The sequence below is a fragment of the Trichoplusia ni genome, chromosome 14 (genome assembly GCF_003590095.1).
Source record: "Trichoplusia ni isolate ovarian cell line Hi5 chromosome 14, tn1, whole genome shotgun sequence".
Classification (NCBI taxonomy): Eukaryota; Metazoa; Arthropoda; class Insecta; order Lepidoptera; family Noctuidae; genus Trichoplusia; species Trichoplusia ni.
Genome location: NC_039491.1, coordinates 803,460 through 831,006, shown reverse-complemented (window position 1 = coordinate 831,006; position 27,547 = coordinate 803,460). Strand labels below are relative to the sequence as shown.

The 27,547-nt window shown below is 33.4% G+C and overlaps 1 protein-coding gene across 1 annotated transcript in view; it reads right to left on the bottom strand.

Annotated features, from left to right (window-relative positions):
• LOC113500479 (putative carbonic anhydrase 3) overlaps nt 1-27,316 on the bottom strand; it is a 36,703-nt gene extending 9,387 nt beyond the window's left edge. The window contains exon 1 of the mRNA XM_026881299.1: nt 27,095-27,316. Coding sequence (XP_026737100.1) covers nt 27,095-27,140 — 46 coding nt within the window. The 5' untranslated portion in view covers nt 27,141-27,316. The remainder of the gene's footprint in view (nt 1-27,094) is intronic.
• Nucleotides 27,317-27,547: the final 231 nt, after the last annotated feature.

The window sequence follows — 27,547 nt, the reverse complement described above, 5'->3', positions numbered from 1 at the left end:
ATGTTGTTACACTTATTCAACTAAAGTTACCAAAGATCTCGCCTTGAGGAGAGGTACTATGTCTTCTCATTCACCTTGTGCAGGTGGCACAAGGTGAATTAATCTTTTTTTATGCAACTTTTTCGGCCAACGATGTACCGAGAGACCGAGGGCCAAACACAATAGGAAAACTTTATACTTCTAAACCTTTAAAAGATCTATGGCTGATAAGTTTTAACTGGCCAATGTAATCTTGTAATTTGACATTGTACTCATACTGTTATGTAATCAGCTGGATAACATCCGAAACTGGTTTGGTTCGTGAAATGGTAAAATATTTAGGCAGTGTGAGAATTGACCATTTGTATACAACCTTATTTCTTGATCCTTGGTTTGACCAAAGAAGATCTGCTTAGTAGGGATTCTGTATTATCAGCGTCGATGGCTGTTAATCGAGTGTAGTTTCAATTCGTTCCACTACACGAATGAGCGCTAGTGGCGGGACTAACTGACTCGCTCTCAATTCGATTGAAACTCTAAGTAAAGATTCCTCAGATTCTTTCAACAAGCCCATAGAACCCCAGATTTAATCGATAATGAATTCACGGTTACTTAACATTAAGGTTCCGTAAATTACAAACTGATACGCAAATAAAAACTGTCGCAAGTGACGCGTGTCGCTCATTGATAATAATAACGAGACAATAATAGCTTAGCGACCTTTCATTGCCGACAATACAGACCGAGTATTATGTACGAGTACGAGCGAGTTTCAACCGCATTCTAACTCAGTGAAAGTTCCTATGGTGGTATCCCAGGTTCAAGAAATAAGGTTGTATACAAATGGTCAATTGACACACTGCCTAAATGTTTTTTTGAAAGTGTCAAATATACATACAATGACAATGTTGTTTATTATTTGCACCGTGTCCGATTCAAAGGATGTACGTTGTCGTGAATGAACATAAAAGGCGATTGTCTTAGTGTATGAGTGCTGTGACGCGAGCTACGGTGTGAAACGTTACGTCCGATTTAGCATTGTTTTGATACTTTAATTCGCATAGAAATACGAAGGTCCAAGAACGGTATTAAGTTGCATGAAAAGAAAATCCATTTGTTCTATTGTTTGCTGAGGTCGCATAGTTTTTGTTTGCCTTGGTTTCAATCAAGTTTAGGAGTTGTTTAGTTGGGGTTCCTAAAAAATGAAGTAGTTGGTAAAGGTCAGGTCACTAACCTCTATATCTGACTTAAGGTTTAAGTAAGGACTATCACAGCTACGTGGGTTAAGCCACGTGTCCCAGAGGAAAGAAACAGGATCGACTTGATAACCTTTGATATGGAAAACAATAAGCACTTGTTAATTCCAATTTAATTATAAGGTATTAATAATAATTGTAGCTGATGGATTAATTAACGATAAAGTGTCATTAAACGTTGTTTATATCAGTGGAATAATAACTCTCCTTTATAATAAATGGAGTCTTGTCTTATTCACAAATGCATAATAATACAAAACCAACCTCTTTGGCTCTTACAACAACAATTTTCTTTCTTTTAATGTAAACTACACTTAAAAATACTGGCTGATTCAATTATAACACGAAAAAATAAAAATATTTTTAAATTTTCTAGAATGGAACACGATTCTCTCATTTAAACAATTGACTGCTTGACAGTAAAACAAACTTATAGGAAGCTTAAAGTGGTTTATAAGTGAAGTGTTTGACCATTGGGTACTCAGCTACGCGTTCGTTACCTCTTTGTGTAGTTTTTGTTGCCTTTGTATAGGACACAGATTTTTTACTTGATTATTGACACGATCATTCATTGTGAGACAAAAGGCATGCTCGATATAGCACTGTCACGCAGATTTGGGTGCGGCAAGACTTCGCAAAAGGTGGTAAGTATTTTAAAAGTAAATTATCAACATGAAAATAAGTGTTGTTTTTGAGTCCTTAAAAAAAGGACTGTGTTCCATTTCAATAGGTATATCTCAGTAGTGTAATATTCAACGAAATTAAAAAGATCACACAAAACCGGGTTAAGGAGTCCTACTTGTTAACACGTTTTTTTTCCATAACACAATAATATACAAACAGTTATTTGACTTTTTATTTCCAAGCCAAGATGCTCCAGATATGAACCTAAAAGAATTCGTATTCAAGGTATTCTTCACAGAATACAATAACTTAAGGAATTTCGTAGAAAGTAAATTTTGTCTTAGATCTGATTTATCAGAGCCTTTTTAGTAAGTATAACACATACAAACTTCTTTAAGCTGGTTTCTCAAATGCAGATCATATGATCATCATCTAAGGAGTACTCGTAATAGTAAATTTTGTGGTCATTCATGTCACGGTGGTGAATGCTGTGTCAATTGATTAAACAATACAATTAATTAAAAAGCCTTCCTGTCTGTTGCCTGAACATGCTTTTTTGTTAAGTATTAAATATTGTAGTAAGTAGTTTAACAGCCAAAATTTCTTAAAAAAAGATAAATAGTTGGAAGGGAAAGAGGTTGCGCTACTTCTACCAAGCGAAGACAAAAAATATATACACATTAAATTTAACAAATATATACCAATAATTTACTATCTAATAATAAGGTACATTCTAAGGTAGCCGGCTAACAAAGTAGTTACGAGAACAATCATTTGTTCAGTAATTTAGTTTATTTGTGCCCAAGACGAGCCGCAAAGGTAAAGAGAATTACTGTCTATAATACACTACCAGAAAATGTATAAAGGGGGGCTACACTGGTTTGTGAACGCGATCAGTTGAAGGTGATTTTGATGCTTAGGTTGAATATAAGGTCTACCACCACTGCTTAAAGTAATATTGTCGCAGTATGGAAGATAGACAACGTTTTACACATCGTAGAGCGGCAAGGTCTCTTCTACCTACAACTAAAACTTTTATATTAAAAGATGCTATAAAGCTTAGGTTTGCGCGAATGTTAGACATTGAAATGAAACTACTTTTACGGATTTCATCGCGGTTTAATGTTTGATTTTAGTTCCCGACGTTTCGATTTGATAAAGCTAAATAATAAAATAGAATCTCGCAATCTTTGTGTCACGCTCACGGGTGTTCTACAAACATTCAAATTATATGCACAGAGACACCCAGACTCAACACGAGTATTGCGAAAAATGTATAGAATTTTTATACATAGAAAATTTCATAAAAAAGTCATTTCAAAGTTCGCATATTATAATGTGGTGACGCCGGCCCTAACAATCAATCGTTCCAACGCTGTCATGAATTAAATAGCATTCCTTGGTCACAGCGAATGTCACGCGACATACCATGTATCAATGTTATTTATGTATTTATAACAGCAATTTTCCATTATCTGTTTCGAATTATCGTGAGCGTAATTTTGCGGTCATAAAGTAAGGTTGTTTGCAGCTATTAAAGGCATGGTTTTACAATTATGTGTGTTAAAGTTTGGAGGGTTGAGCCATATTACACGCTTGTGTAAAAAGGGGCGTTTTAATAGGAACTTAATTAAATAATTGTAGACAGCATACTAGAATACACGTAACTTTGTTTTAAGAGGTAAACAATGGAGGTACTTACGTAATAACCTAAAAATTGAATTAAGGCGCTCAATAAAAAAATAATCTTTGAATTTGATTTATAGTGTACGAAATTTTTAATTGGCTTGGTAACAATAATTTCCATATTTTTATGATTAGTGCAAATTAGTTCCCACTTCGGATAGATACAACACATAAAATTTACATTAAATTGTCAATATCCCAAGTCAAATACATAGCATCTGTATCACAATGCAAAAAAAATCTACGTTGACTTCAGAGTTGTGACATAAAATCTCTCCTAGCCAAATCTCAATCAAGGTTGACTTGTTACTAGTCGTCGAGTTGTTACACTTAATTGATTCCGAATCGTCTTGATAAATACTTGGCGTTCACTCTACCGCAGTGTCGTTGGGTTGCCTCACAATAATTGGCGTTCCCTATTTCTGCATTCTTGGGGTTGCACTATCCATTGGTCGTCTAGCCGTGGCATGATTCTGCGCTGTCGGCGCTGTTGCCAGCTCTCCTACTGGCATGACTCTGATCATGACTTTGATCTTGGCATCTGTGAGTGCAATGATCTTTTTGTTAATTCCTGATGAAATGTTTAGAGACTAGATTAATGCTGCTTTGATTAGGATTATGAAAGGAGAGCACAAATTGTTTGAGCAATATTGCTCGAACATATTTTGTGTGAATACAATTGAAGTGAATGGTGAAACGCTCTTAGGAACCTAAACTTTAAAGTTTAGGTATCTTTGTTATTTTTTAGAGAAATGCAAACATACTTGGGTAGCATTTTGAATTATTTACAATTGACAGACTAAAACTGTTTATACTTTATATACTAGTTACATAAGACGAAAAAAAATAATTACTTAATGTACCTATACGGTTTTCGGCAATTGACGTAATTTCATAAAGAAATAAATTATTAAGCCTCAAAAAACTATAACTTTTTGTGCCTTAATTATAATTTACCTTACCGCGTAATTACATTAACAATTGATACAGGCAATTAAAATGTTTGCAAAAAGCTTTATATTTCTTCAGAATAATTAAATTCGTTGAGGCTTTTTTCATGAGATTTTATTCTTGATCTTTCTAGGGAAGTTTAAGACAGGAAAGACGATTCTTTTACTTGTAATAGAAAATAAAAGTAAAAGTTTTGTGTCGTGTCTCACGACTCGATTACATTAAAAGTGTCGATTATCTCCGCTCGTGAAGATGGTCGTTGTAGCTCCGCAAGCGATGCAAGTCGTGATAAACTACCAGCCAGTATTGCTCTACACTTATGTTCAAGTCTTTGTGTACCTCGTATGGTCCTCGAAAATGTTAGAGAATTGAAAATATGTTGTTTTGTAACGTTTATGTTACGAATACTCCTATGACAACGTAGTTTTCGTAGCGCTCGGTCATTTTACTTGAACTCTCGCCATTATATTACGGAAACGTCAGCGTTAATTCAACATTTTCAAAACAAACACTCTTATAAAACAATAACAGTGGTTTACTTTGAAAGCGACAATAACTAATAATTACACTACATCTTAAGTCAATTATGCTTCCGACACTTTGATATTTAATTGATTGTAATCTCTCGGCAGCTGTTTATTTTATGCTAAAGAACTTTTTCATTATAATGTAAAGGCTCGTTTATAACTAGCGAGAAAACCGTGTAAGTTGCGATACATTGCCGGTAATGATACTACACTTTATGGACCAGAGCAGCGCGGCGCCGCAATGTATTAATCCTCGCATTATATTTCTCACATAAGTGAGCCTTAGTTAATTGACGGGAGAAGTCAGGTTCACCTAGTTACGACCTCTTTGCTAATAACTTCGCCATAATTACCATGAAGTGAGAGGTCTTGTCATTACTATAAGCAAAATTGTAGTCTCTGTGGAACGAGACTACGCTACATGCAGTATAGAGCGACGTCTTGCTTTCACAATGGAGAATTAAAAACTAGTGGCAAGTTACTTTTATAAATACCAACAAGAATTTTAAGGAATAATATTTGTACAAAATCTAAGAATTATAGCCTCATGAATATTATTATTAATCTAATCACGTAGATTATTACAAAATATAAATGCAATTTTCTCCTAGAGTCACTGAATATATTTTATACTTAGAAAAACAAAAGCATGCACATCAACTACCTTATTATGCTCACTATGGGGTCTATTACCGAAATTCCCAGATAATTTGGAGAGTTCCATTCCCAGGTATCTCCTATACATTAAGTAGTTCACCCGTGCGACTGGAGCGCAATGACCCTACATTTTCGGTTACAGCAGTGCATACAAATGATAGCAATAGTTAAAGTGGTTAAAGGGATTGTGGTCAGGCACGTATTACGGTTCTACACGTATTTTATTAATAGATGATGCTGAGCTTTAAATTATGGATTTTTCTTTGTCTTGAATAGTAGCATGAAACTTCGAGACACAATAAAAAAATACAAATCGACTACACTTATACATAATATGCCATATATAATTTCAGTTGTGAAAGCGTGACACGGGGAAGAGCGTCGGCTCTTTTCCACAACGTCAATGACATATCTTAAAGAGTTTGAATCAGGACCTCTGCCCGTATCGCGGTAGTTTGCGTCGCGTTCCCGTATCTCAGGTACAAGGAAAGGAAGAGTGAAGCACTCCGGTGGTTATAGCCGGTAAGAGTTGGGCACACCTCTCCGCCTTCCCCAGGGTAAAGAACGTCCATGAAGGTTTCACCGGGTAAAAAAGGGCCTGTACCCGTCGAACTGAGTGACGTTTTTACAATCGTTAACGTCGATAGAAAACGCTCAAATGTATGGAATCGACAGGTCTAAGTCACGAGATTAATACAAATGTCAATTTCATACATTGCAGGTTTTTCTATTGACGTGAAGTATTGTTAAAATGTCACTTGGCTAAACGGGCAGGGTCTTCCTTGATAAAAGAGTTTGATAACACATTGTCATTTGGCATTTGTTTTCTCGTTCATCAATTGCTTGTACAATAAATAATTTAATTGGGATAATTAATTATGTAATTGTTGGCAACAGATAGGCGGTAATGTTCCTACAAATACTACCTACTACTCATCTCTATACAATGTTTGTAGAGCTCTATTATTATCACTGGTTATATTATAATCTATACTCTATACTAATATATAAAGCTGAACATGTTTTTGTGTTTGAACGCGCTAATCTCAGGAACTACTGGTCCAAATTGAAAAATTCTTTTTGTGTTGAATAGACCATTCATCGAGGAAGGCTTTAGGCTATAAACCATCACGCTGCGACTAATAGGAGCGAAGATACAATTGAAAATGTGAAAAAAACAGGGCAGGTATAAATCATAACTTATTCTTCTACCCACGGGGACGAAGTCGCGGGCAACAGCTAGTATTATCATATTGTGAAAGACGAAAGGAAGAAAAGATTTATCTCTGAATCACCCCATTCAGTAAAATTTGTCATCAAAATTCCATGATTAACGTTATCAATGGCTCTACATAAGATAGCTACATAGATACCGAGTACTTGCAAATTTCTTCGTAAAATCAATTGTGTGACGTCACAGTACACTAGTCCAAACACTTGTGACACCTGTCTCATGATTCATAACTCCAGCGAAAGACAGCAGTCAACAACTCATTCCCATATACCCTCTCAGCTTTACAAACTTAGCTTTTATGTCTCTATAAACAAGGTATAAAATTATCTGACAACAACTGCACATTCGAATCGCATAAACATTGGGAAGTAAACGAACACACTGCATCAGAAACAATTGAATGCTGTTTTACTGTGTGATAATATCATCCGTCATTTGTGGAATATAAAATGTACAAAGATGTTGTATTATACTTGTATTGTTATACATAATAATTATTTTATAACAATGTGAATATCTATGCTTGTTGGGGTCTGCTGTGATAAAAACTTAAGCGTTTTCAATAAACTTGGCGTATTATGTACAATCTTAAGTTAGAAAGACAGTTAGAAAGTTGGTAGTGATGTTAGATACAAGGAATTAAGTCAGGATCATAGCGAAAAAAGCTCTAACTCTCACGTAACAATTAATAAATAAACTATTAAAAGCTATGTAGCAACTACTTCAGCGTCGAGTTTCCAAAAAAACAATAAAAATTTGAAAGAAACCTTGCAAAGGATTCATACTTGAATATATTCAATACCTGCCTGTCGTAATAAAATTCACACATAAGTCACAATTAAAATACGAAGAAGTGGAAAAATAAAACCTTTTCATAGAAGTCTCTGTATAAATACTGTTATTTAGATGTCAACCGTCAATGCGTCAACGAAGCTATAAGTAAAAATCATATTGACAAGAAAATCAATACACAAACATCTTTGTTGTGGTATAACGACGTTTTTGTCACAAAATATCCGTGCATTTGCTTAAAATAACCTGAATAATATTGACTTGTAAAGTTTATTAAAGCCCTTAACCTGAACATTTTTTTTATAGCAGTTGTGTAAAAGAGATGATGCATTAGACTGTAGTGCGCTATCCCTATTCCACAGTTTTGTTTTACTTTAAGCCTTAGTAGACCCGCTGGTAGCTGTTGAATGTTATCATAATTATAATTGTAACATATCTCGTAAACTTGTGCTTACAATACCAGGACATTAAACTACATCGATACTTTAAAACCTATTGTGTTGCCATAATATTTAATTTTACGACTACTAATATTGTTGGTTAATAATTTGATTGATACGACTGACATAATTCGATGACGCATGTACATATTACGTAAGCAGAACATTTTATGTCACCTTAAATGCATTGTTGACCTTGTAGTATTAATTGTACTCCGAAATATATAGTCGTATGAAGTCTTGTAAATCAAACAATATTGTTTATTTGAATATAACAAACGTAAATGTTTAATCTGTAATTACTCTTGGTCCGAATCCAACCGACATAAATTCTTTTTATGGTCGATGCATTTAGCCGTGCAGCGCCAAATTTAATTATAACATTTACATTTCGAATGATGCGTTTCGACATTTGAAACAAATTAATTTATGACTTCAGTAGGTTCTGAATTTGAACTGGACATAAAAAAGTTGTAAAAAGTTTACCAATACCAAAGAGTTTTAGTTCTTACTTTTGCCGCCCACTGTTTTGAAAATAAAAATGGAGAACAAAAAAAACAATTAGTTTTAAATATTTAAGTACCACAATGATTTTTATGCGTCAAACTCTTTCAAGTATTAAAATACAAATTTACAGTAATTCACACGGCAAATAACATTAATAAAGAGATCTCGACGTTACATTGTTTTTCGACAATATTAAGAGACTGAATAGGAATTATAAGCGAACAGTTTATAAAATATATTTTGCAAGATTGCAATTTCACCCACACTGTGCCAAATTTGAAGGATTGAAGTTATGACAAGTAAGTTAAAAATGACGACGTCTAGGGGCCTGCCTGCTCCTTTTCAAGTACCTAAGCTGGTTGCAGTTTCGAAATAGATGAGACTACAATAGACGTTGTAAAGCGGCATCTCTTTTCCCCAAATGCTAGAATTATGTTGTGGTAATAGGTCCACTGAATTCTGTCACAAACTTGAATCATAATTTATGACAATGATCATGAATTTAGGTAATTGCTATGATTTAGTAATTACGCCATAATTTTCACATAATTATGTGTATCCACTGCCGCTATTTTATTGTATAATTTATACGATTGACACGAAACAAAAAATATTTATTCACCCATGAATTAAGTTATCATAGCATTGTCACAAATAATTATCTCTAATACATGTTGTTTCAGTAAATTAAACAATTATTATTTTTGTAATAAGACTACCTTCCTGTATAAAATTATATAAAAATAAGTTAGTATGAAGTAACATTACGTATGTTATATTAAATTAATTGACAGATAGTTTAAAATAAATGTCAGCAATCCGCGTATATTATAAATACGACTGTGAGTGTCTTCTAACTCTCTCTAACTGACTTTTATCTAACTCCGTTAAAAGAGGACTATGTTTTTGTGGCTCTAACCGACAACCCAAGCCGCGATCATCAGCTAGTTTAGTAAGATTTTCCTCTAAATCACTGTATCATAGATATAAGTTTATAGATACTAGTATAACAGACCATATTTTTTTTCCTATTTAGCAAAAAACATCCATTTTGCCCTTAAATATAGAGCCAAATGCTAACACGAAACCCGCTGCCATCACAGTCATTTCAGCCACGCTATCCTTTTATAATACACATTGAGTAACTTATGACCATAACTATAAATGTCTGATTTAAATATTCAGAACATTGTGTACGCGACAAGAGGTCAGATCCAAAAGTTGAAATCTGTGAAACCGAACCAAGGTTATTATCAGTTTCTCTACGGATATCCAATAACACTTAATTCATTCAAAAACATATTACTAAAATTTACTTTTGCCGAAGTGGAAGCGAAACAAATCACTATACGGGGCGTAGCGGCATCTCATTTGTACAGAAAAATAAAAGGAGAGTAATATTTTTGCAGCTATCATTGAGATTTAGCCGGGAAAAGTAGTAAGCAACATTTGGAATGCGCCTAAATTTGGAGCTCTCGCTGTCAGAAATCAAGATAAAAGGTTTGAAAGCTAAAGAGGGAGGCGTTAACCCAGATTTTGGAACACACAGGCTTCAATAAAAAAATGTATATGATGTTGGAGATCTAAAATAGCAGTTAAGATTACCATTTCCATTGCAGAAATGTAAGTATAAATAAATGTACTCGATGACTGCTGAATGACCCTAAATCTAAATAAAGATATACCTTTTTTTAACAGTGATTTCTGACCAAGAAGAGTGAGTTGACAATCAAGAAGAAATCTGCAAAAAGGAGGTTTCAATTGAAACAAGCAGTTAGAATCTTAATTCAGATTGCTAATTGCCAGACTAAGTACTAAGTATTGTAGAGTTGTCCTCAATAAACTGTTACAAATTGCAGTTTGTTGCCAATTTCAAATGTATGAAATTATGATAATTTGCCTGGATGCGTTTAGTAAACATTCGTAAAGTAAACGCATGCACAAAATTATAATCTTCATTACCAACACTAACTATAATAATATGTTGCTAAGCGCCGTCTGCATTTGATATGGACACAAGGAATACATTGTATTAAGATCAAGTACATATATTAGTGGATAATATTGTGATTTCACAAGTTACTTAAAAATAACACTTTCCCTCCAAAATATCATTCTGACGGCCACGGCGGCGTGTGAGCCTAAACATATTTTTTATTTTCCGATTATCGTTTTTCCTATGTCGTAAATGCAGATCTTGGCATTGACAAAATAATAATTTTCACGATTAAGCTAAAATCTACAAAAAATAATTTAATTTACCATCAAATACTTAACTGTATATTTCTAAAAAAACGTTTAATATTTATATTATAGGAGACCTCGATTCAAGTAGGTATAACACTAAAAATAATGCCTAATAGATATCTTAAATGTGTTTTAATTAGTAAAGTTTCTATCTACTATAACATTATGATCTCAACGTTACTTTGTTTCATAAACATAACAGAGTGCCAGACCTAGAATTAGATATCGTCTATTTGTGTATAATTGACATAAACCGCATTAAAAAAAATATTCATACGAACATTGCCTACTCTGTATCAAATACTTACTCTCAAATTATGCAAGTATAATGTAATCATTTAGCCCATTAAGCAATTATACCTCTTTACTGCATTACTGCATAATTACAAGGTGAAAGGTTGGAAAGGTTGTAGCTTACTATAGAATAACTTTATGTGGTGCATAATAACAGTTGAACAGCATACTGCAACAGTCTGGACGTTTAAGAAATATTTCTTTTTTAAAGTCAGCAGTTTTCTCCAATAAATCTCTAGACGGGACTAGGAATTTGCCCAGCATTGGGACATTTATATTATTATCTTATTTTATAAAAGCAAAGATCTGAAATCCAGATAGATGATTAGATTGGCTCAAATAATTTGTAAAGAGAAGACCTTGGCTCAGTTGAAGAAGTTGGTTAGTTCTTTGCTCGCCTCAGAAGCAGCATTTAAATATAACCCCGTCAATAGACAATGCTCAATGGAAATATCATTTTGTATCGATAAGTCACCTACCTGGCTTTGACTTGTCACCTCTACAAATTCCAGCTTTTTTATCCTTTTGGCAGGACGGGCAATTTCTTGGAAAAAATATTGTCAATTCAATATATTAATAGGTCAATTTTCTTCAAGTTTTTACATAATATTTTAACGAAATTCCATTTAATTAAAAAAAATATAATTAAGCTAGTGCAGTAAATTGTTAAGACTGCAATTAATTATTGTTCACGCTTCGTTTAACTATTGCGTTTAGAAACCTAGGTACAGCGTTACCGAACCAATTGTTAAAGTGGCTTCGTCGCTTTAATACATTCATTACTCACTTCTGATTGTTACACATGTATCCGATAAGATAATGAATGTTAATTACCATAGCGCTATAGTAGTGCCAGTTGGTAATATTGAAATTATGAACACCGCAGGAACACCCCCACCAATAGGATAGAGAAGAAAAAAAAAGGGATGTGTTTCGTGACCAAGTCCTTATATTCATATTTTTTAAATTAAGTTTCTTTTGTTATATTTGTACACACACATTTCAGATCTGTCTAATCCTTTGTGTATTTGATGTAACGGCAGAATTTATAGTAGCCTTATAAAACAGTTGAATACAATTTAAACATTCCAAAAAAGAAGGTAATAGGGAATAGTTTCTTCGATTCATGTTCAATAGAGAATTCGGGCTCTTTAATATCGTATGCTATCTACCTAAATAACATAGGGAGTTGGATTTAAAAATGCAAGATTTTAAGATTCAAGAATTTTTCTTAATTAATGAATGTCTCTATGCCTGAAAAAAAGAAAACACAATTTCACAAAAAAAGCAAATTGTTCCATGCGGGTTCTGGCCTTTGACTAACATTATCACCAATTGTTTCTACATAAACTTTCATTTATTTCAGTAACTGCACATTAGAAGTTATAACAAACATTCCTTGGCTACTTATCGTATGTAAATATGCACGTATGTACTTACATACATACGTTTTTACATTGTAATAGCCTTTGTTCTGAGTACTGTATGTGATGAATGCACTTGGCTATTATATAGCAACTATGCTTTAATTGTTTTCGTTAGAGTTTTATTTCCATTGTATTTTCTTGTTATGGTTTTAATATACACCCAGTTATGCAATATAGGTTATATTGCATAAGTTTTTTGTAAACTAGATTAAAGAGTGCCTAGTGACATTATAAAATGTTCTCTACATATAGAATAACTTCATATATTTTTTCTGTTTATAATTATATTTAGGAGTCGTGCAACAGGAGTCATTTATTTAGCATACGGAAAGTGTCTAAAAGTCGTCAACCTGAATCAAAACTTTTATATCTTTGAGTGAAACTTAAATCCTATTTATTTCACGTGTTGGGTGTCCTTATATTACTTAGCCGTCATACTCTAAACCTAAGTTATAGAAAAAACACTGCCCAGTCGGATCCAATCAATAACCATGACATACTTGTTATAGGTCTAAAAAAAACTGGATCTTTTGTTTGGGTTACTGGTATTTACTCCTATATATGCTATAGGTTAGTATAGGTAGGATATACACAATGGGGAGCACTCGTAAGTCATTTTTTGTTACACTTTTTGCTGTTGATACTTTTAGAATGTTATAGGAACAACATTAGTATTAACTTGTTATTTATTTATCAGTTTAAAAGTACACTTCGACATAATAAATGCGGACAACATCACATACATTGTTCTGAACCCAAAGTAAGTTGCTAAAGCACTTGTGTTATGGAATTCAGATACAACGAAGGTACCACAAACACCCAGACCCGGGAAAATGAAGATATGTGAATTTTTTTGACTCGACCGGGGATCGAACCCGGGACCTCAGAGCTAGCCACACCTTGAAAGCGGTGCGTACGCCACTCGACCACGGAGGTCGTCGACATGACTTCTGTATATTATCAGTGTTTAATAATATAAGGAATACAATTTGACTGTTTAACACAATGTAAAGTATTTCCGGGAATACTACATATTTACTTTTAGATACAAGAAATACATATTATTTTTCTACATGCATTTGTTTTTAGCATTTAATTCTATTTTTCTCTCTTCATCGCTTCTTTTTCGATGCTCAGTTTATGTATTAAGAAACAATTTACCAATGTGTAAATTGCAATTTGTATTCATTTTGAAATAATTGTTACGCTTATTAAAAACGAGCAAGGTCACCTTAACGGTAGTGTTTAAATTCCTACTGTAGTCAAATACAGTCCGGTTTTTATTAGATAATACTTTTTGCCACTGACCAAAACTTGACTTTTCAGGATGAGAAATCGTTTAAAACTTCGACTCTGCCAGGGGAAATACAAATTTAGTGGCTAGTTCAATATCAGAATTAACAAGCTGACAGTTTAACTGTGATGATGACTGAGCATATCTAAACCCCAATAAGTTTAGTTGGGTAATCCCAATAAATCCACGTGAGTAATGAAATAATCATTAAATGGCTCACAATGTTATTGCAATAGCTCTACATTTTTAATTATTGTTCTACACTCACCAGAAAATAATTTTTAACACTACTGTATCGACAAACTTTGGCCACAGCGCTTCCTTCTTGATCAAAAGATAGAAGGAAACGCTTTACAAAAATGAAAACAACTTTTACGTCAAATACACATAGTCTTTACATTAGTAACCATTTAACTTGAAAGTCTTCCTAAATACCTACAAACATACTAAAATTCATTTTCTTTCTGCTGCCAATGCCATGCGGTCACCGTACAATGAATTGCGTCCGAAAATCAACTAGGCCACGACCATTTTAAACAAATAAAATAATATAAAAAACACATTAAGTTTCCTATAGAACCTTGTAATAAGTCATGCGATATTCATGCCACGTGTTAAACACAATGTGACTCTACATTAGCATATTTATTCGTGTATCCGTCATGATTTATATCCAATAAATATTAAAATTAGTACTAATATCGCTTACGTAAATTGTGGTGTTAATGTTTATTAACATAGTCATCAATATTTGTCGGGTATTATTAAATTTAATCTCTTTGTGGCCTAACCATGTTTTGGACAGGACAAAATATGACTGTCCGACCAATGAGTTTTAAAAACACTTTTTAATCAAGCTTAACCATTAATATAATTAAATACGTATGATTTAGCATCAATTGCTAAAGTTCTGTTTTTAGATGTTATATTGGTGTTATTAGGATTATTTCACAGAAAAACATCACCCTTAAATTTTTAATCCAGAACCTTAACATAATGTTTCAATGCTCGACGCTTTTATATAAAATGCATTTGTGTAACGTGATAGGCTATTGTCCTCAAACCTTAAAAAAATACGCATGTGGCCAACATAAAACCTCTTTAGAAGCCAATCAACAACTGTAGAAAAGAAACTTTTTAACAGAAAAAGGTTTTAATTGAATGACTCTACCGCGAAGTCTACATTCGTAGATCTTGACTTGGAAATCTAATAAGAAATTCTTCCTGTTATCTGTTTATCATGCTACCACGAAGCGATTTAGATCATATGATATAATGTAATTATTTTCAGAAAAAAATAGAACTTCAAGAACTAAAATATTACACGAAACGTGCCTTTATATAATTATGTATATAGAATACCTACGGGTTACGGGCTACAGTAAAATCCAGCATACCAATACAACTTTATGCGTATACATACATAGCCCTATATGAAGTATATACGTACTACATATATTATGTACATTTCATACCTATAACAGACTTAATAACTTGGTCGTGATCCCTGTCTACACAATTAACAGCAACAAGTTCACACACCATACAGTAGGTAGATACAAATTAAAAATATAACTACTATAAAGGCTTTATAGGTAAATAGCATGCGATTGTAATGACTATGTCATAACGTATTAACGATATCTAACGACACGTCTTTAACACTATAACGAGATATCTAGCTGTGCATGGCGCTCATGCGTTTAACCTCGCGATGTCTGGTGGCTTTACCAAAATTTTCGCCTTATAAACTATGGTTCATTTAAAAGTATGAAACTACGCACGAACAACATTTTTTTTTACAAAGTTATTTTTGCTGTCTCCAAAGTTTGCATGACGTCATAAGTCAGGTCTGCAGGTATTACCAACGGGTTTTATTTGTGGAAGCGTGACAGTGCGATACACGTTGTAGAGCGGTATCTCTTTCACAAATGCAGTAATATGTTATCTATAACAAGGTAGGCGATTGTAGTTTCAAGAACTGTCTTGTATTTAATTATTTATCAAGTATTCGCATTCATATGACATACAGCCTATAAAATTATTAGGTATCTGTGGCAGTTTACGGTTAAACATGACTGTTCTGAATTAGTGATGTAATAAATGTAGGTTCTTCGATCTAATGTAGGGGAATTTATTGTTTTTGATTTACCGATATCGATTGTTCGGATAAATACCTAGTATACATAAGAATGCATGGTAGAAGTAAGAAAATGCATTATTTTTTATTATTTGCTTGCAGACAAAATCTTATCATTTTTTTATTCTTGATTAATTTTAAGTACTTACCTGCCTAATATAATTGATTAGAATTGTTTGCTTATGAATTAATGTAAAAACTATGGCCCAAAGAATCGGTCCCAACAAATTAGTGCACAACTGTCTGCATTTCAATAAAAAACGTAGCAAAACACTTGACGGCACGTATGCGGTCAAACATTCACAAAGTAGCGAGCAAGCCTTATTCAAAGACTCAGTTTTTTCCAGTATCCGGCTGGATACCGGCATTGCCTTCGATTTAAATAAAAAAAAACTTGTGTAGGTACAGTCAACGGCAATAGTCCATGAGCACTATCAGATTACGACACTTGTTAACAGAACTATTCATTATATTATAAGCTTGTTGTGCCCAAGACTCCGTCCGCGTTGTCGCGATGTAACCTGACTTTTGACAGCATGTGTCTGATATTTGAAAATCGAATGAACCATTTCTTGGACTGGAAGGATGATGGAAAGATTTTAAGTCATATTTTTGTCAGAGGTTTTGTTTACATTTATGGCCTTTGGAAAATATTAAATGTACCAATATCGCTTTTTTACTTATACGGTATGGATTGAAGAACACTGGGAATAGTACACAAAAAAAATCTACCGTTAACTTGGCGAAAACAAATACCGTAGAAAAAGAAATTGCTGAACATTTAAAGTCGTTTTAAATCTGATTCTTTATTCTCTGACTATACTCCAAGCACGTACACTAAATACTTCATTTTTTTTCAATATTACCATATTTTTTATTACGTCAGAGAGGTCAATGACACGTGACACAAAATTTATACTGTTTTAGGTTATATTTTCAATTAATTTCAAAGTTATAATTACTGTAGAGATTCTATTTAATATTCTTGCTGATAATTACAGCCTTATTCAATCAGAACACATATTATCGTCTATTTAGGTGTGAGGTGTTTTAATAGGCGGTTATGGTAATTAGAAGTTTTTTATTTGGACATTTTAAGGGGCCGACAAATCAGGCTATATTTTTGGTATGAAAATAGAATTGAATTAAAATTTGTAGAGCAAGGACTTTTTATACTTTCATCGAATAATTAGTTAGGTCTTAAATATTGTAATGATGGGATATAGAATAGTGGAGGTGGTATTCAGGCAAAAATAAGGAACAAATATATGTCTGATTTAAATAAGTTTTTTTTGGAACTTACTCCACTATGCATTTAAATTCCCGCCCACGAATCTTTATTCTGAATGAATGTTCAAATCCATGACACAATGATTAAACTACTTCGTGAGGGATTCGCTTAAAAACAATACAAACAATGTTTAATTGACAGCCACGGTCAATAAGTGAATCAGAGAGCGATCGAGTAGGTTTGGCGACATTGCATTTTGCAAGGCGCCAATGTAAAGTCGCTTCCATCTTTTTTCTATGAGCCATGATTTTAACCATTTGATCTTTGTGTGTGAAACCTAAGACAGTGTATAGAGCTAGGGTTTACGATAGGTTTTGTGAAAGTAGAACGAACTAGACTTTCGCTTTATTGTTATAAATAGCTATAAGCGTCAGTAGTAAAATCCATGAAGAAGCATATTCTTGAATAATATCACTTTACATTCTTGTATTCGACTTTCATACTAATACTGCCTCTTTTACTATGTAAACTAAACTCCGTATGGAGGAGGCTTGGCCAAAAGTATGAAGAACTTTGACGCATTGCTTGTACATGTACCAACACCTTAACGAGGATGACGTATCAGAAAGGTATATAATACGTTTGATCAAACAGAGTCACATTAGTGACACTATCGGCTTCCTCCCCAAAGAAGGACTTCTCCGAATCAGAATCAGAATATTTTTATTTGTAAAACATAGGATATTTACAAACAGGTGTTAGGAGGTATTATTTGTGCGCCTCCGCCTCACATCTATAAAAAAAGTAAAAAGGTCCCCATAAAAGACGACATACTTTTCGGTGAAAACCGATGTATGCTAAATATAATAAATGGTGGTTATGAATAGGTGGCATCTATAAATAATATACAATTGTTTTCCCGAATATTTTGTTAATGGGAATTCTACATTGACTGACCGGGAAAACATATTACGCATGTCCTATTATGATACGTCTATTAATAACTAGATGAGTAAAAACTGTCCGATATTTTTTAACAATAGGTAACCTGTCCAATAATCTAGCAAAGATTATAAGATAACTCGTAGGAACATACTTGAGCCCCAGAAACCCAAGAATACTGAAGGTACACTAAATTAAGAAGTTTTCAATTAGATACTCAACTGATTTTATTTCATACATCAAAGTATGAGCATTTTATAGTTATATTTGGAAACAATATCATCTTTTCATTGACTTTTCGATTTTTCTTGTAAGAGGTACCTTATCTGTTAGTTGTATAGGATAGGCCTCCAATCAAGTCGAGATTAACGGAATGGGGAGCGCACTTATATTCTTTTTAGTATAAAATGTCCTGGACAAGCCGTCGTGACAAAAATTCGCCTGGAGGACATAACGAATTGACACTGAGGACGGGGGAAGAACGAATACAAATAAAATTTTCAACAAAAATAGAACAACATTCCATATTCTACACAAGGAAAATATAAAAAGTACAGTTATTAAGCAATTGAAATAGTTAGGTGCGGAATAATCCGTCGTGAGATAATGATTGTTTTTGTATTTTCAAAGCGGGGTAATTCAGTGTTTCAGGCTTAGATATATTATGGTACAGAGAAGAATTATTTAAGTATCATATTCTAGGTACATAATTAGGACTTAATGTAACATAACCTATGACAATTGAATAACCTCTGAACTCATGAACAAGTTTGTGTTTTATTATGTTAAACACATATCTTGTAATAGTTTGTAAATTCATGGTTAAATTTTCTATTAAACAAGGTTTTCAGAAACAACAGCCTCAAAAATTAACTCTTCCCCTTTTATTTAACATTATTTGGATACTTATAATATAACTACTTATTCATTTCATATCTACACTTCTTTTCACGCGCAATACGCGGGGTCCTACATTCTTTTCCTCAGTTTTGGCCTCAACGCATTCCACTGTTTTTAAACACCAACCCTAACCGAAAGTCTTCAAGTCTACTATTCATTGTGATTTTTCACACTAATGTTATAAATGCCAAATTACCTACATTTGTGGATATATGTGGGTATATCTGTGACCTCTTCAAGCAAAAACGGGTGGCCCTTATTCGATACCTTGGTCTAACACATCTAAGGCACTCATATCCAAGTTCATGAAAGGAGTTTGGAGGGTAATGTTTTTGCAGTTGTGACCGACATCCAAGTGGGCAAAGCCGCGTGCTACGACTAGTATTTCATAATTATCAAAGCATTTACCCGTAGCTTCTAACAACAGGCTTTGCATATGTAGCTTTTGCACACTCCTTGATTTATCGAACCAGCGACTTTTGTATACAAATCCAAACATGGAATTGTAAGGCCACCACCACCAATTTGCATAACATTTTAAATTTATTCCAGAATTACATAACAACTAATATCGATCTAACATTATGTATGCGTGATTCGAGTATAAATTTCGTTTTGCATAGCGTTATTCAGAATTTGCGTGCGTTTGGAGACCTGTCGATCGCGTTTCGTTTGCGAATAACAATAAAATCTTAATATTTGGGGCATTGTAGTCTATAAATAGTTTACTGTCGGTTTTACTGCTTAAACGTTTGATAATTTTTACGATTGCAGTAATTAATTTTGCAGTCGTAACGGTACTTTAAGCAAGTTGTTTTACCTAGGTTACAACTAATAGGTATTCAATGATGTAGCGGGTTACTCGCGTATATTTATGGGGATTGCCCGGATAGTTTCGGACCCGACCGGAGTGCTTGCCTTTTATCAATCAATCAAAAATGGTGCCTTAAGACAAAACCATGTGGTATTCCATTTATTGCGTTCTTACTGCTTTCTCAAGACCTATAAAGAATTATAACACACATAGCCCGGAAAGAAGGCATGTCTTTGTTTGGTTAAGCCGTTGACATGTAAGACCTGAACTATTCTATCGCAATCTATCAGAGACCACGAGCAATCTTATAATTTCCTGGCGAATCTCTGCACAATCTCCACGTGACTGCCTCACGTGCCAACGAATCAGAATATTCATTCGATTAAATGTCACATACAATGAATAATCCGTCAACAAATTCAAGTTTTATACATTTACGCAATAGTTCCACTTGAGACCTTTAATAGTCTTAATTATGGATATATCGGTGTTACGTAATCCAGGCGTATCTCGTACTCGTTGAAGACTAGAAGTGACAGATACTAGCCAATTTGTGTCAGATCTGTATCCAATACATGCTAACACAGTTTGCTTAACTTTTCATTAAGTTATATAAGAGATTTATTGGATTAGAAAGAGATTAAGATAGAAATGGTGCATTACGATTTTTGCTATAACTTTACAATTTTTTTTTTCTTTTGAATGAGAAATCATCAAATGACTAATTCTGCTTTGGGTTGAGAGGAAGGCAGTGTCAGACTTCTACTGACTAAAATCCACGTTCCTTCCTCTGCCCACTGTGTAGCGGGGTCACGGCACGCCTTTCGGACAATCCCGCTGACCAGGCAGTATAACTTTACCTTAAAAAAATCCCAACTGTGGAAACGAGAGGCCGCTCTATAACACGTATTGCGCCTTCTTGCTTCCACAAGTCTTAAAAGTTAGTGGTTCAGTCCCCAAATACCAAGTTAAGTAGGTACTGATACCAAAATTGTTTTACAGAGTAAAAAGCTAATTCGATACACAGATTGGAATAAATCTAAAGAATGACAATAGAAAATGTGTTCAACCTTGATTTCAGTAATAATGCCAATTACTGTGTGATCAACTTTGTAGCTTATAGAGGATCGGATAGCCGACTGTTTGTAAAGACACGTTGTTTCTCATCACGTGGTATTGATATTGTTTCTTTGAAATCATTACTACTGCATGTTCATGTACTTTCTTTTTTGCTATTTAATGGCCTCATAGAGACCTATAAAATGACGTTACAGATCTGCCGGTCGTACAGAGTATGTTCGAGTAATAGAGCGTAGGTATCTGTCATAAAAGGAACAGGGAGTTTTTTGTCGGGGCAATTAAAACTCATTCGTACGCTCAACTCTCGTGGGGTGAAGTAGATGTTTTTTACTTCTTGATGGACAATATTTAACCTTTCTGTAATGGATATTTGCCTGTCACCTTTTTTCTAAAACGCCGTAAATATAGCGGAGGATACGTGCATATGTTTGAGATCGACGAAATTTACTTTTTTTAATAAAAACAAAACTTTTCATAATCTTTGGTTTTACTGATTGTCCCGGTCTCCAGACACCGATGTAATTATTAGATAAGTGGTAAGCCCATTTGCGGTTATGAGGAATGAGATTCCTTAATTTCCGTTTACAATAAAAACAAGTAACGATTGAATAAAATTCTCTGCTTCCAACTTTTTTAATCCTAAAGTTCAACGTCTGGAATGGTTTATTACTACGACATAGACATAAGTGTGTTCTAATGCATTATTCAATGAAGTGATCCACATTTTGGAGAGCTCAACAACCTGTCGCCTTGCACCGAAATTCATAAAGTAGGCGTCAGACAATGTAACCACAAAACTGTTATTTAAGGTTTATTGGCCGCATAGTGACGAGTTTTTATTAGAAATTCGTGACTGCAAAGCTGGGTTCTTAATGACTTGTAAATTTTTAACATGAGTTAAAGAACTTTAAAACGATATTTAATTACTAACAAAATTAAGATTTATTGCATTTTGCTTAAATCTAGACACTGGAGAAAAGAAATTCGATTGCACGGCTAGCTGAGTGGAAGCACCAAGCTAAACCCACTGTGCGTGATTGTCGCAGGTTCGATCAGATGATCGATAAAGATTTTCGTAATTCACGAATGTTTGTTCCGAGTTTGGGTGTCTTTGTACATGTTACTTAAATAATTGTAAAACTCAACACACAAGGACAGAACAATGAACATCCATCTATGGAAACATCCTTTTTGATTTTTTTATCACTGCAAATCAATTATAAATGTAAGTTAAACAAGAATTTCAGTTTAAGTAAAAGAAAACCTTTGCACACTAATAGTATTGTACTCGTACTACGTTTCTGCAGATTGTGTGCGCAATCGAAGTGACAATCTAAACTTCGAAGACAACTCAAACTAGTTTAGTACGTAACAAGCGTTAAATCAAAACGCATTGTCGTTTGTTTATATCCTGGATTTCATATCCGGACTTTCACTTGGTACCATTATTACCTGCAACCGTCGTCAGTTAGATAGAACCTATGTAGGTAGTCCTACGGTGAATACAGATAGGTAATATGCGAAAGTTTATACCTTTCCGTGTTAAGATTATATAAAAGTTATATAGATAATATTTGTCTTATACGCTTTCACAGGTGAAACATCCATGCTTTGATAAAACTCGGTTTTAATAACTATGTACTCCGAAAAGGAAACCATAACGGTAAACAATTAATTACATAAATAAGGGACTGATGTATTTAGCGCAATATTTGATGTGGTTGTCAATACACGCAAGGATTGATAAAGTTTCCTTTAAATATTTAAACAAATATGTTTTTTTGCAACCCCCATTGGTTATTTTTGCCTGCTGGGGTTCCTCGGCCTTTCAAAAGACTACTTTTTAAGCAAGGAGTTTTATCATATTTTTCGCAACATATTTGTCTCGGCGTTTTGTTGGTACTTTCGCTGCAAATAAGCAAGCGTTGCAAAATTACTTTCCATTTCTTATTAATTAACACACCGCATAGCCTTTGTTAAGTGATAGTAAACATTACGGTCATTATGAAATCCAAGATTTGTCGACCAAATATTAATAAAATGACGTCTTACTACTATTCTTTATTCTAGACTATAAAATTTCAAACGTGAAAGTTTGTAAACATAGGTAAGTATTTTGTTACTCTGTCAGGCTTTAAGAGTAAGAATTTTAATGAAATTGAAGTAAGTTAAGAAACATTCAGGGAACCAATTCTGCTATTTAAAATGGCCGATGAATGAATGATATTTGATCAAATTTGGCTTAAAATGACAATTTTCGTTTTCTCTTAAGCATTTTTCTACACAATAATTGCAAATTCAGTGTAGGACGCTAAACTCAAGATCAATACAATTGAGTTCCAATTATTGTATTGGCAAAATGCTTAAGAGAATAGGAATAATTTTAAATTTAATTCAATTGCAATTCATTTATCGGACATTGTAAAATAGCAGAATCGGGGCCCTGTATTAGCAGATAAGCCATTTTCGGGTAAATACTCGGGGCTTTACTAGTACATTATATTATAGTCTAATATTAACAAATGCTGTTAAAGTTCGGTAACTGTAGTTGAGTGGATTGAAGCGTGGTTTTCATTAAAACTTTTCGTCATGTTCTATACAAATTATTGTCATTGTGGAAATCAAATTGAGTATGACGGGATAACATTTTGTTGGCTTCGTGTTGTTATTTTGTGTGAATATAATTCTGTTCTAACTAGTAGTTTTTGGATTATAAGGTTTATGTCATAAATACGTATAACGCGTTGAATTGTTACAGGAAAATACATTTAATTATGAATTACCTACTTATCTATAGATCAAAATTATGTAGCACATTATAGATTAAAATTATGACTCACTAGCTAGAGAACTCTTCAAAAGTCCGGGATAAAAACTATCCTATGTTCTTTCTTAAGTTCAACTCTATCTCTGTACCAAATTTCATTAAAATCAGTTCAGTGGTTCAGACGTGAAAGTGTAACAGGCAGACAGACAGGCAGAGTTACTTTCGCATTTTTAATATTAGTAGGGATGTCTTGCTAAGTATTAGAATCTAATTCTAGTTTAGATTCATCTCTCAGTTTTTATACTGTCTCTTTCATTTGAAGCAATAACAAAAACTAGTAATCTATTTGCGAATACGTCTGCTGATTTTTCATAACAAACCATGTTATTGACAAAACATAAAAATATATATTCGTGGATCAAACAAATATTTCCCAAATTGTCATAGTGTGCGAATTGGATCGTCAGTTGATATTATTTTTTCTACTTTTTTATACATTCACTTTTTTGCTTGTTTGTCGTTCCAGTTGGATTTTTCTTACTGAATTTTGAGGTACTTCCCGAGACGATAGCAGGGTGAAATTTTCAGGGAAGCATCAATGTAACTTACAACTATAAAAACGGCTGGACCGATTTTGATAAAATTTGAATAGAATGACTTTTAATAACGTGAGTATTTCGATATTTTAAATCTATTCATTTTTAAGTCTAGACATGGGTGTTTCATATAGTTAGAAGCTAGTTCCTATGTATTTACATATACTGATAAGAAGTTCGTAATGTTTATTTTGTAACAGGACTTCCTCATGACGTATAAGGCTACGTAATTAAGTTCAAAATACGTCATTGAGTCAATTCGTTGACGTATTCTCAGATTTTTTTAATTTGCCACATATATTATTGTAATTAATTTTAAATATAAGCCTTTGTTAATGATGCTGAAAAAATCTACTGGTCTTTATTGACTCTACTTAATCTTTTCGTAAAAACTAGTCGGTTTCCGTTTTTGCCTGATTAAAGCAAGCCCTGCACAGCATGTCCTGTTCGGGATTTAATTAATATTACAGATTTATATATAGTATTTTCCGGAGTGCTTCGTTTTCTTCTACTACATTTTTTTTATCAAAGAAAAAGCTCATATATTTAAAAAACGTAACTTCTGAAGTTTCTTAGTCGTTCTTCTCCTTAAGAATGGCATATTGGACCAGCACACATAGAAAAACTCCTACTCGATATAAAAACTTTTTGATTTGTACGTGCACCATAAGTATAATACCGTGATAAGCATTTTAAACTAGTTTCTTTTTAACAAATAGGAGAATATGAGCCACTCTTCTAAATCCGGCTATCTTTTTGCCTCACACCTGTACCGGCAAGTACTTAACCCATGAATCATTTTATACTTATGGCAATGTATTTTATACTCATTATAATTGATTCTTGGTACTAAGTATATTATTTATATTGGTTTAGATTTATAATGATAGAAGTGACACATCGTAAAGTGAATTACCGGTATGAAAAGCCAGTAAATTCTGTCTAGGATAATATTATTCCGACGTTGTGGATTGACAACGCTTAATTGGTAGGTTTTTTATGTAAGTTTTTGGTGTCCGGCGCAAATTAATATACTACTTATATTATACCCGATATACGTAATTGTCCTGCACACATTTTAGAGCGATTAGGATATTAACGAAGTATGTATTTTTTGTAAATCATACCTATGCACGACGCAATCAAACACATACAAATCGGTCCAAACATTTAGGAGTTCCATGACATAAACACGAAGAGTCGAGTGAAATGTATAATGAAGGCAATGCAAATAATTCGTAAGGTTGAGATAACGGGTAGTAGTATCTTAAAAAAATTTGGAATTGATTAAACCTACGTATTTTGACAATACTTTTACTTTTTTGAAACTCCATGCTAGGATTTCGTATTTCTTATTATGACTTTAAAACATATAATAAATTATAAAATTATAATGTTCTTTAGAAAATTGAAAGAAACATGTCATTTTTCTGGAATGACTGGCTAGCAAAATAGGCTGGACACAATCATTCCTACAATCACGTAAACACAGCCAATCTTTGTGTAACTAATTTATGATTGTTGACAAATCGGAACACCTGGTAACAAGCGCATTGCATATGCACGGAAATGAGAAATGAAAACAGTTGGGCATTGTGAACCTACGGATCGGCGTTTGTAAGCCGGTCTGTGATACTGCCTCAGTCAGCCATTATGGAATAATTTGAATATGGAATAATTGTCACATCGTCAAAAAACACTGCGGTTATGAAATATTAGCTGCGGGAAAAATTTCAAATACGCAGAAAATAAAATCGAACTCTACAATTTCAAACGTAGAAAATTACATCCTCCAATTTAATATTTAAAAAGACGCTTATAATTAAAACAACCACAACTAAATAACATAATCAACAATTGTTAAAAAAGACAATTAATAACTACAAAAAATGCAATAAATTGCACTAAATACATTACACATACAGTCATTACCAAATACCTTTATTTCATAAGTGCACTATCTACTTATAAACGTTATAAGTACGTGTGTGTATATGATTCAGGTTTAGCACGTTCCACCTCCGTGTTCTATTATCTATGGTTTACCGGTATTTAATTGGGGACAAATCGTTCCAGGAAAGGACATGCGTCAATAATTATTATTCAGGAGCATCAATAAAACAGGAAAAGGTCTACCCAAGAATTGCCTTGCAAGAGAAAGTTTAAAGCAACGAAAAATATTTTATCTTATTTAAAGCAAGTGATTCGTAAGGCAAAACTTATTTAGAGCGTACAAGGCCGTAGATCATAGTATTATGCCGTTGCCGGCATTTTGGTGAATGAAAAGTAAGTTTAAAAAATGGGTTTATAAATTTGAAAAAGGAATAAAAAAAATTAAAGACATGGTGCTTAAGTAGTTGAGAAATTGAATAAAAACTTTTTGCAAGGGGTCTTAAAGCTCTACAGTTTTTTTTAAATCATGTTAATAATAAAGTCATGCCCTAAAAACTTCTAAATAAAAATCTCGTCAAATTGTGATATCGAGTTTGATTAACAAATTATTTATCGACGGACACCTTGCGGTTATATCTATTGAACTTTTTATTTATTCTGACAATACTTACTAAGAATTATATCAATGGCAAGTTAATTTACATTTCATTAGAATATAAAATCGATTAACACTCCATAAAATTTAATTCCAAATATCCACCACTTAAAAATATGCATTTCTTAAAAAAAGGGGATGGATAAATAAAAAAAACATACCTTGAAAAACTGCAAACACGAACAACGAAGCTACCACAAACTGCATTTTATCACTTAAACAAAACACTGTTATTATTAAAACTTTAGCTGTTAATTTTATTTGAATAGTTCATGTTATTGTGTTGGTTGTTTACAAATAAATGCGCGGTGATAATGCGTGGACGTCGGCGGCGTGCGCGGCACTGCGGCAGACAACTGCGCGCCGCCACCGTTTTCCCTCGCTTATAAATTCCCCTGCCTACAATGAAAGCACGACAGGTGCTTTCTGAGTAAAATTTTCCGAAGTCAGGTGAAAATAAATCTAGTATATAGAATCGTGTCCTTGAAATATTTTTAGGTCAATAAAGGTTTTTAAATCATTATTATGATAGATTTTTCCGGGAGCTTAGAGAGGAGCTTAGGAATTTTGTCATGTTGGCAGACACTTAACAAATTTTGCAAACTATGAGATAC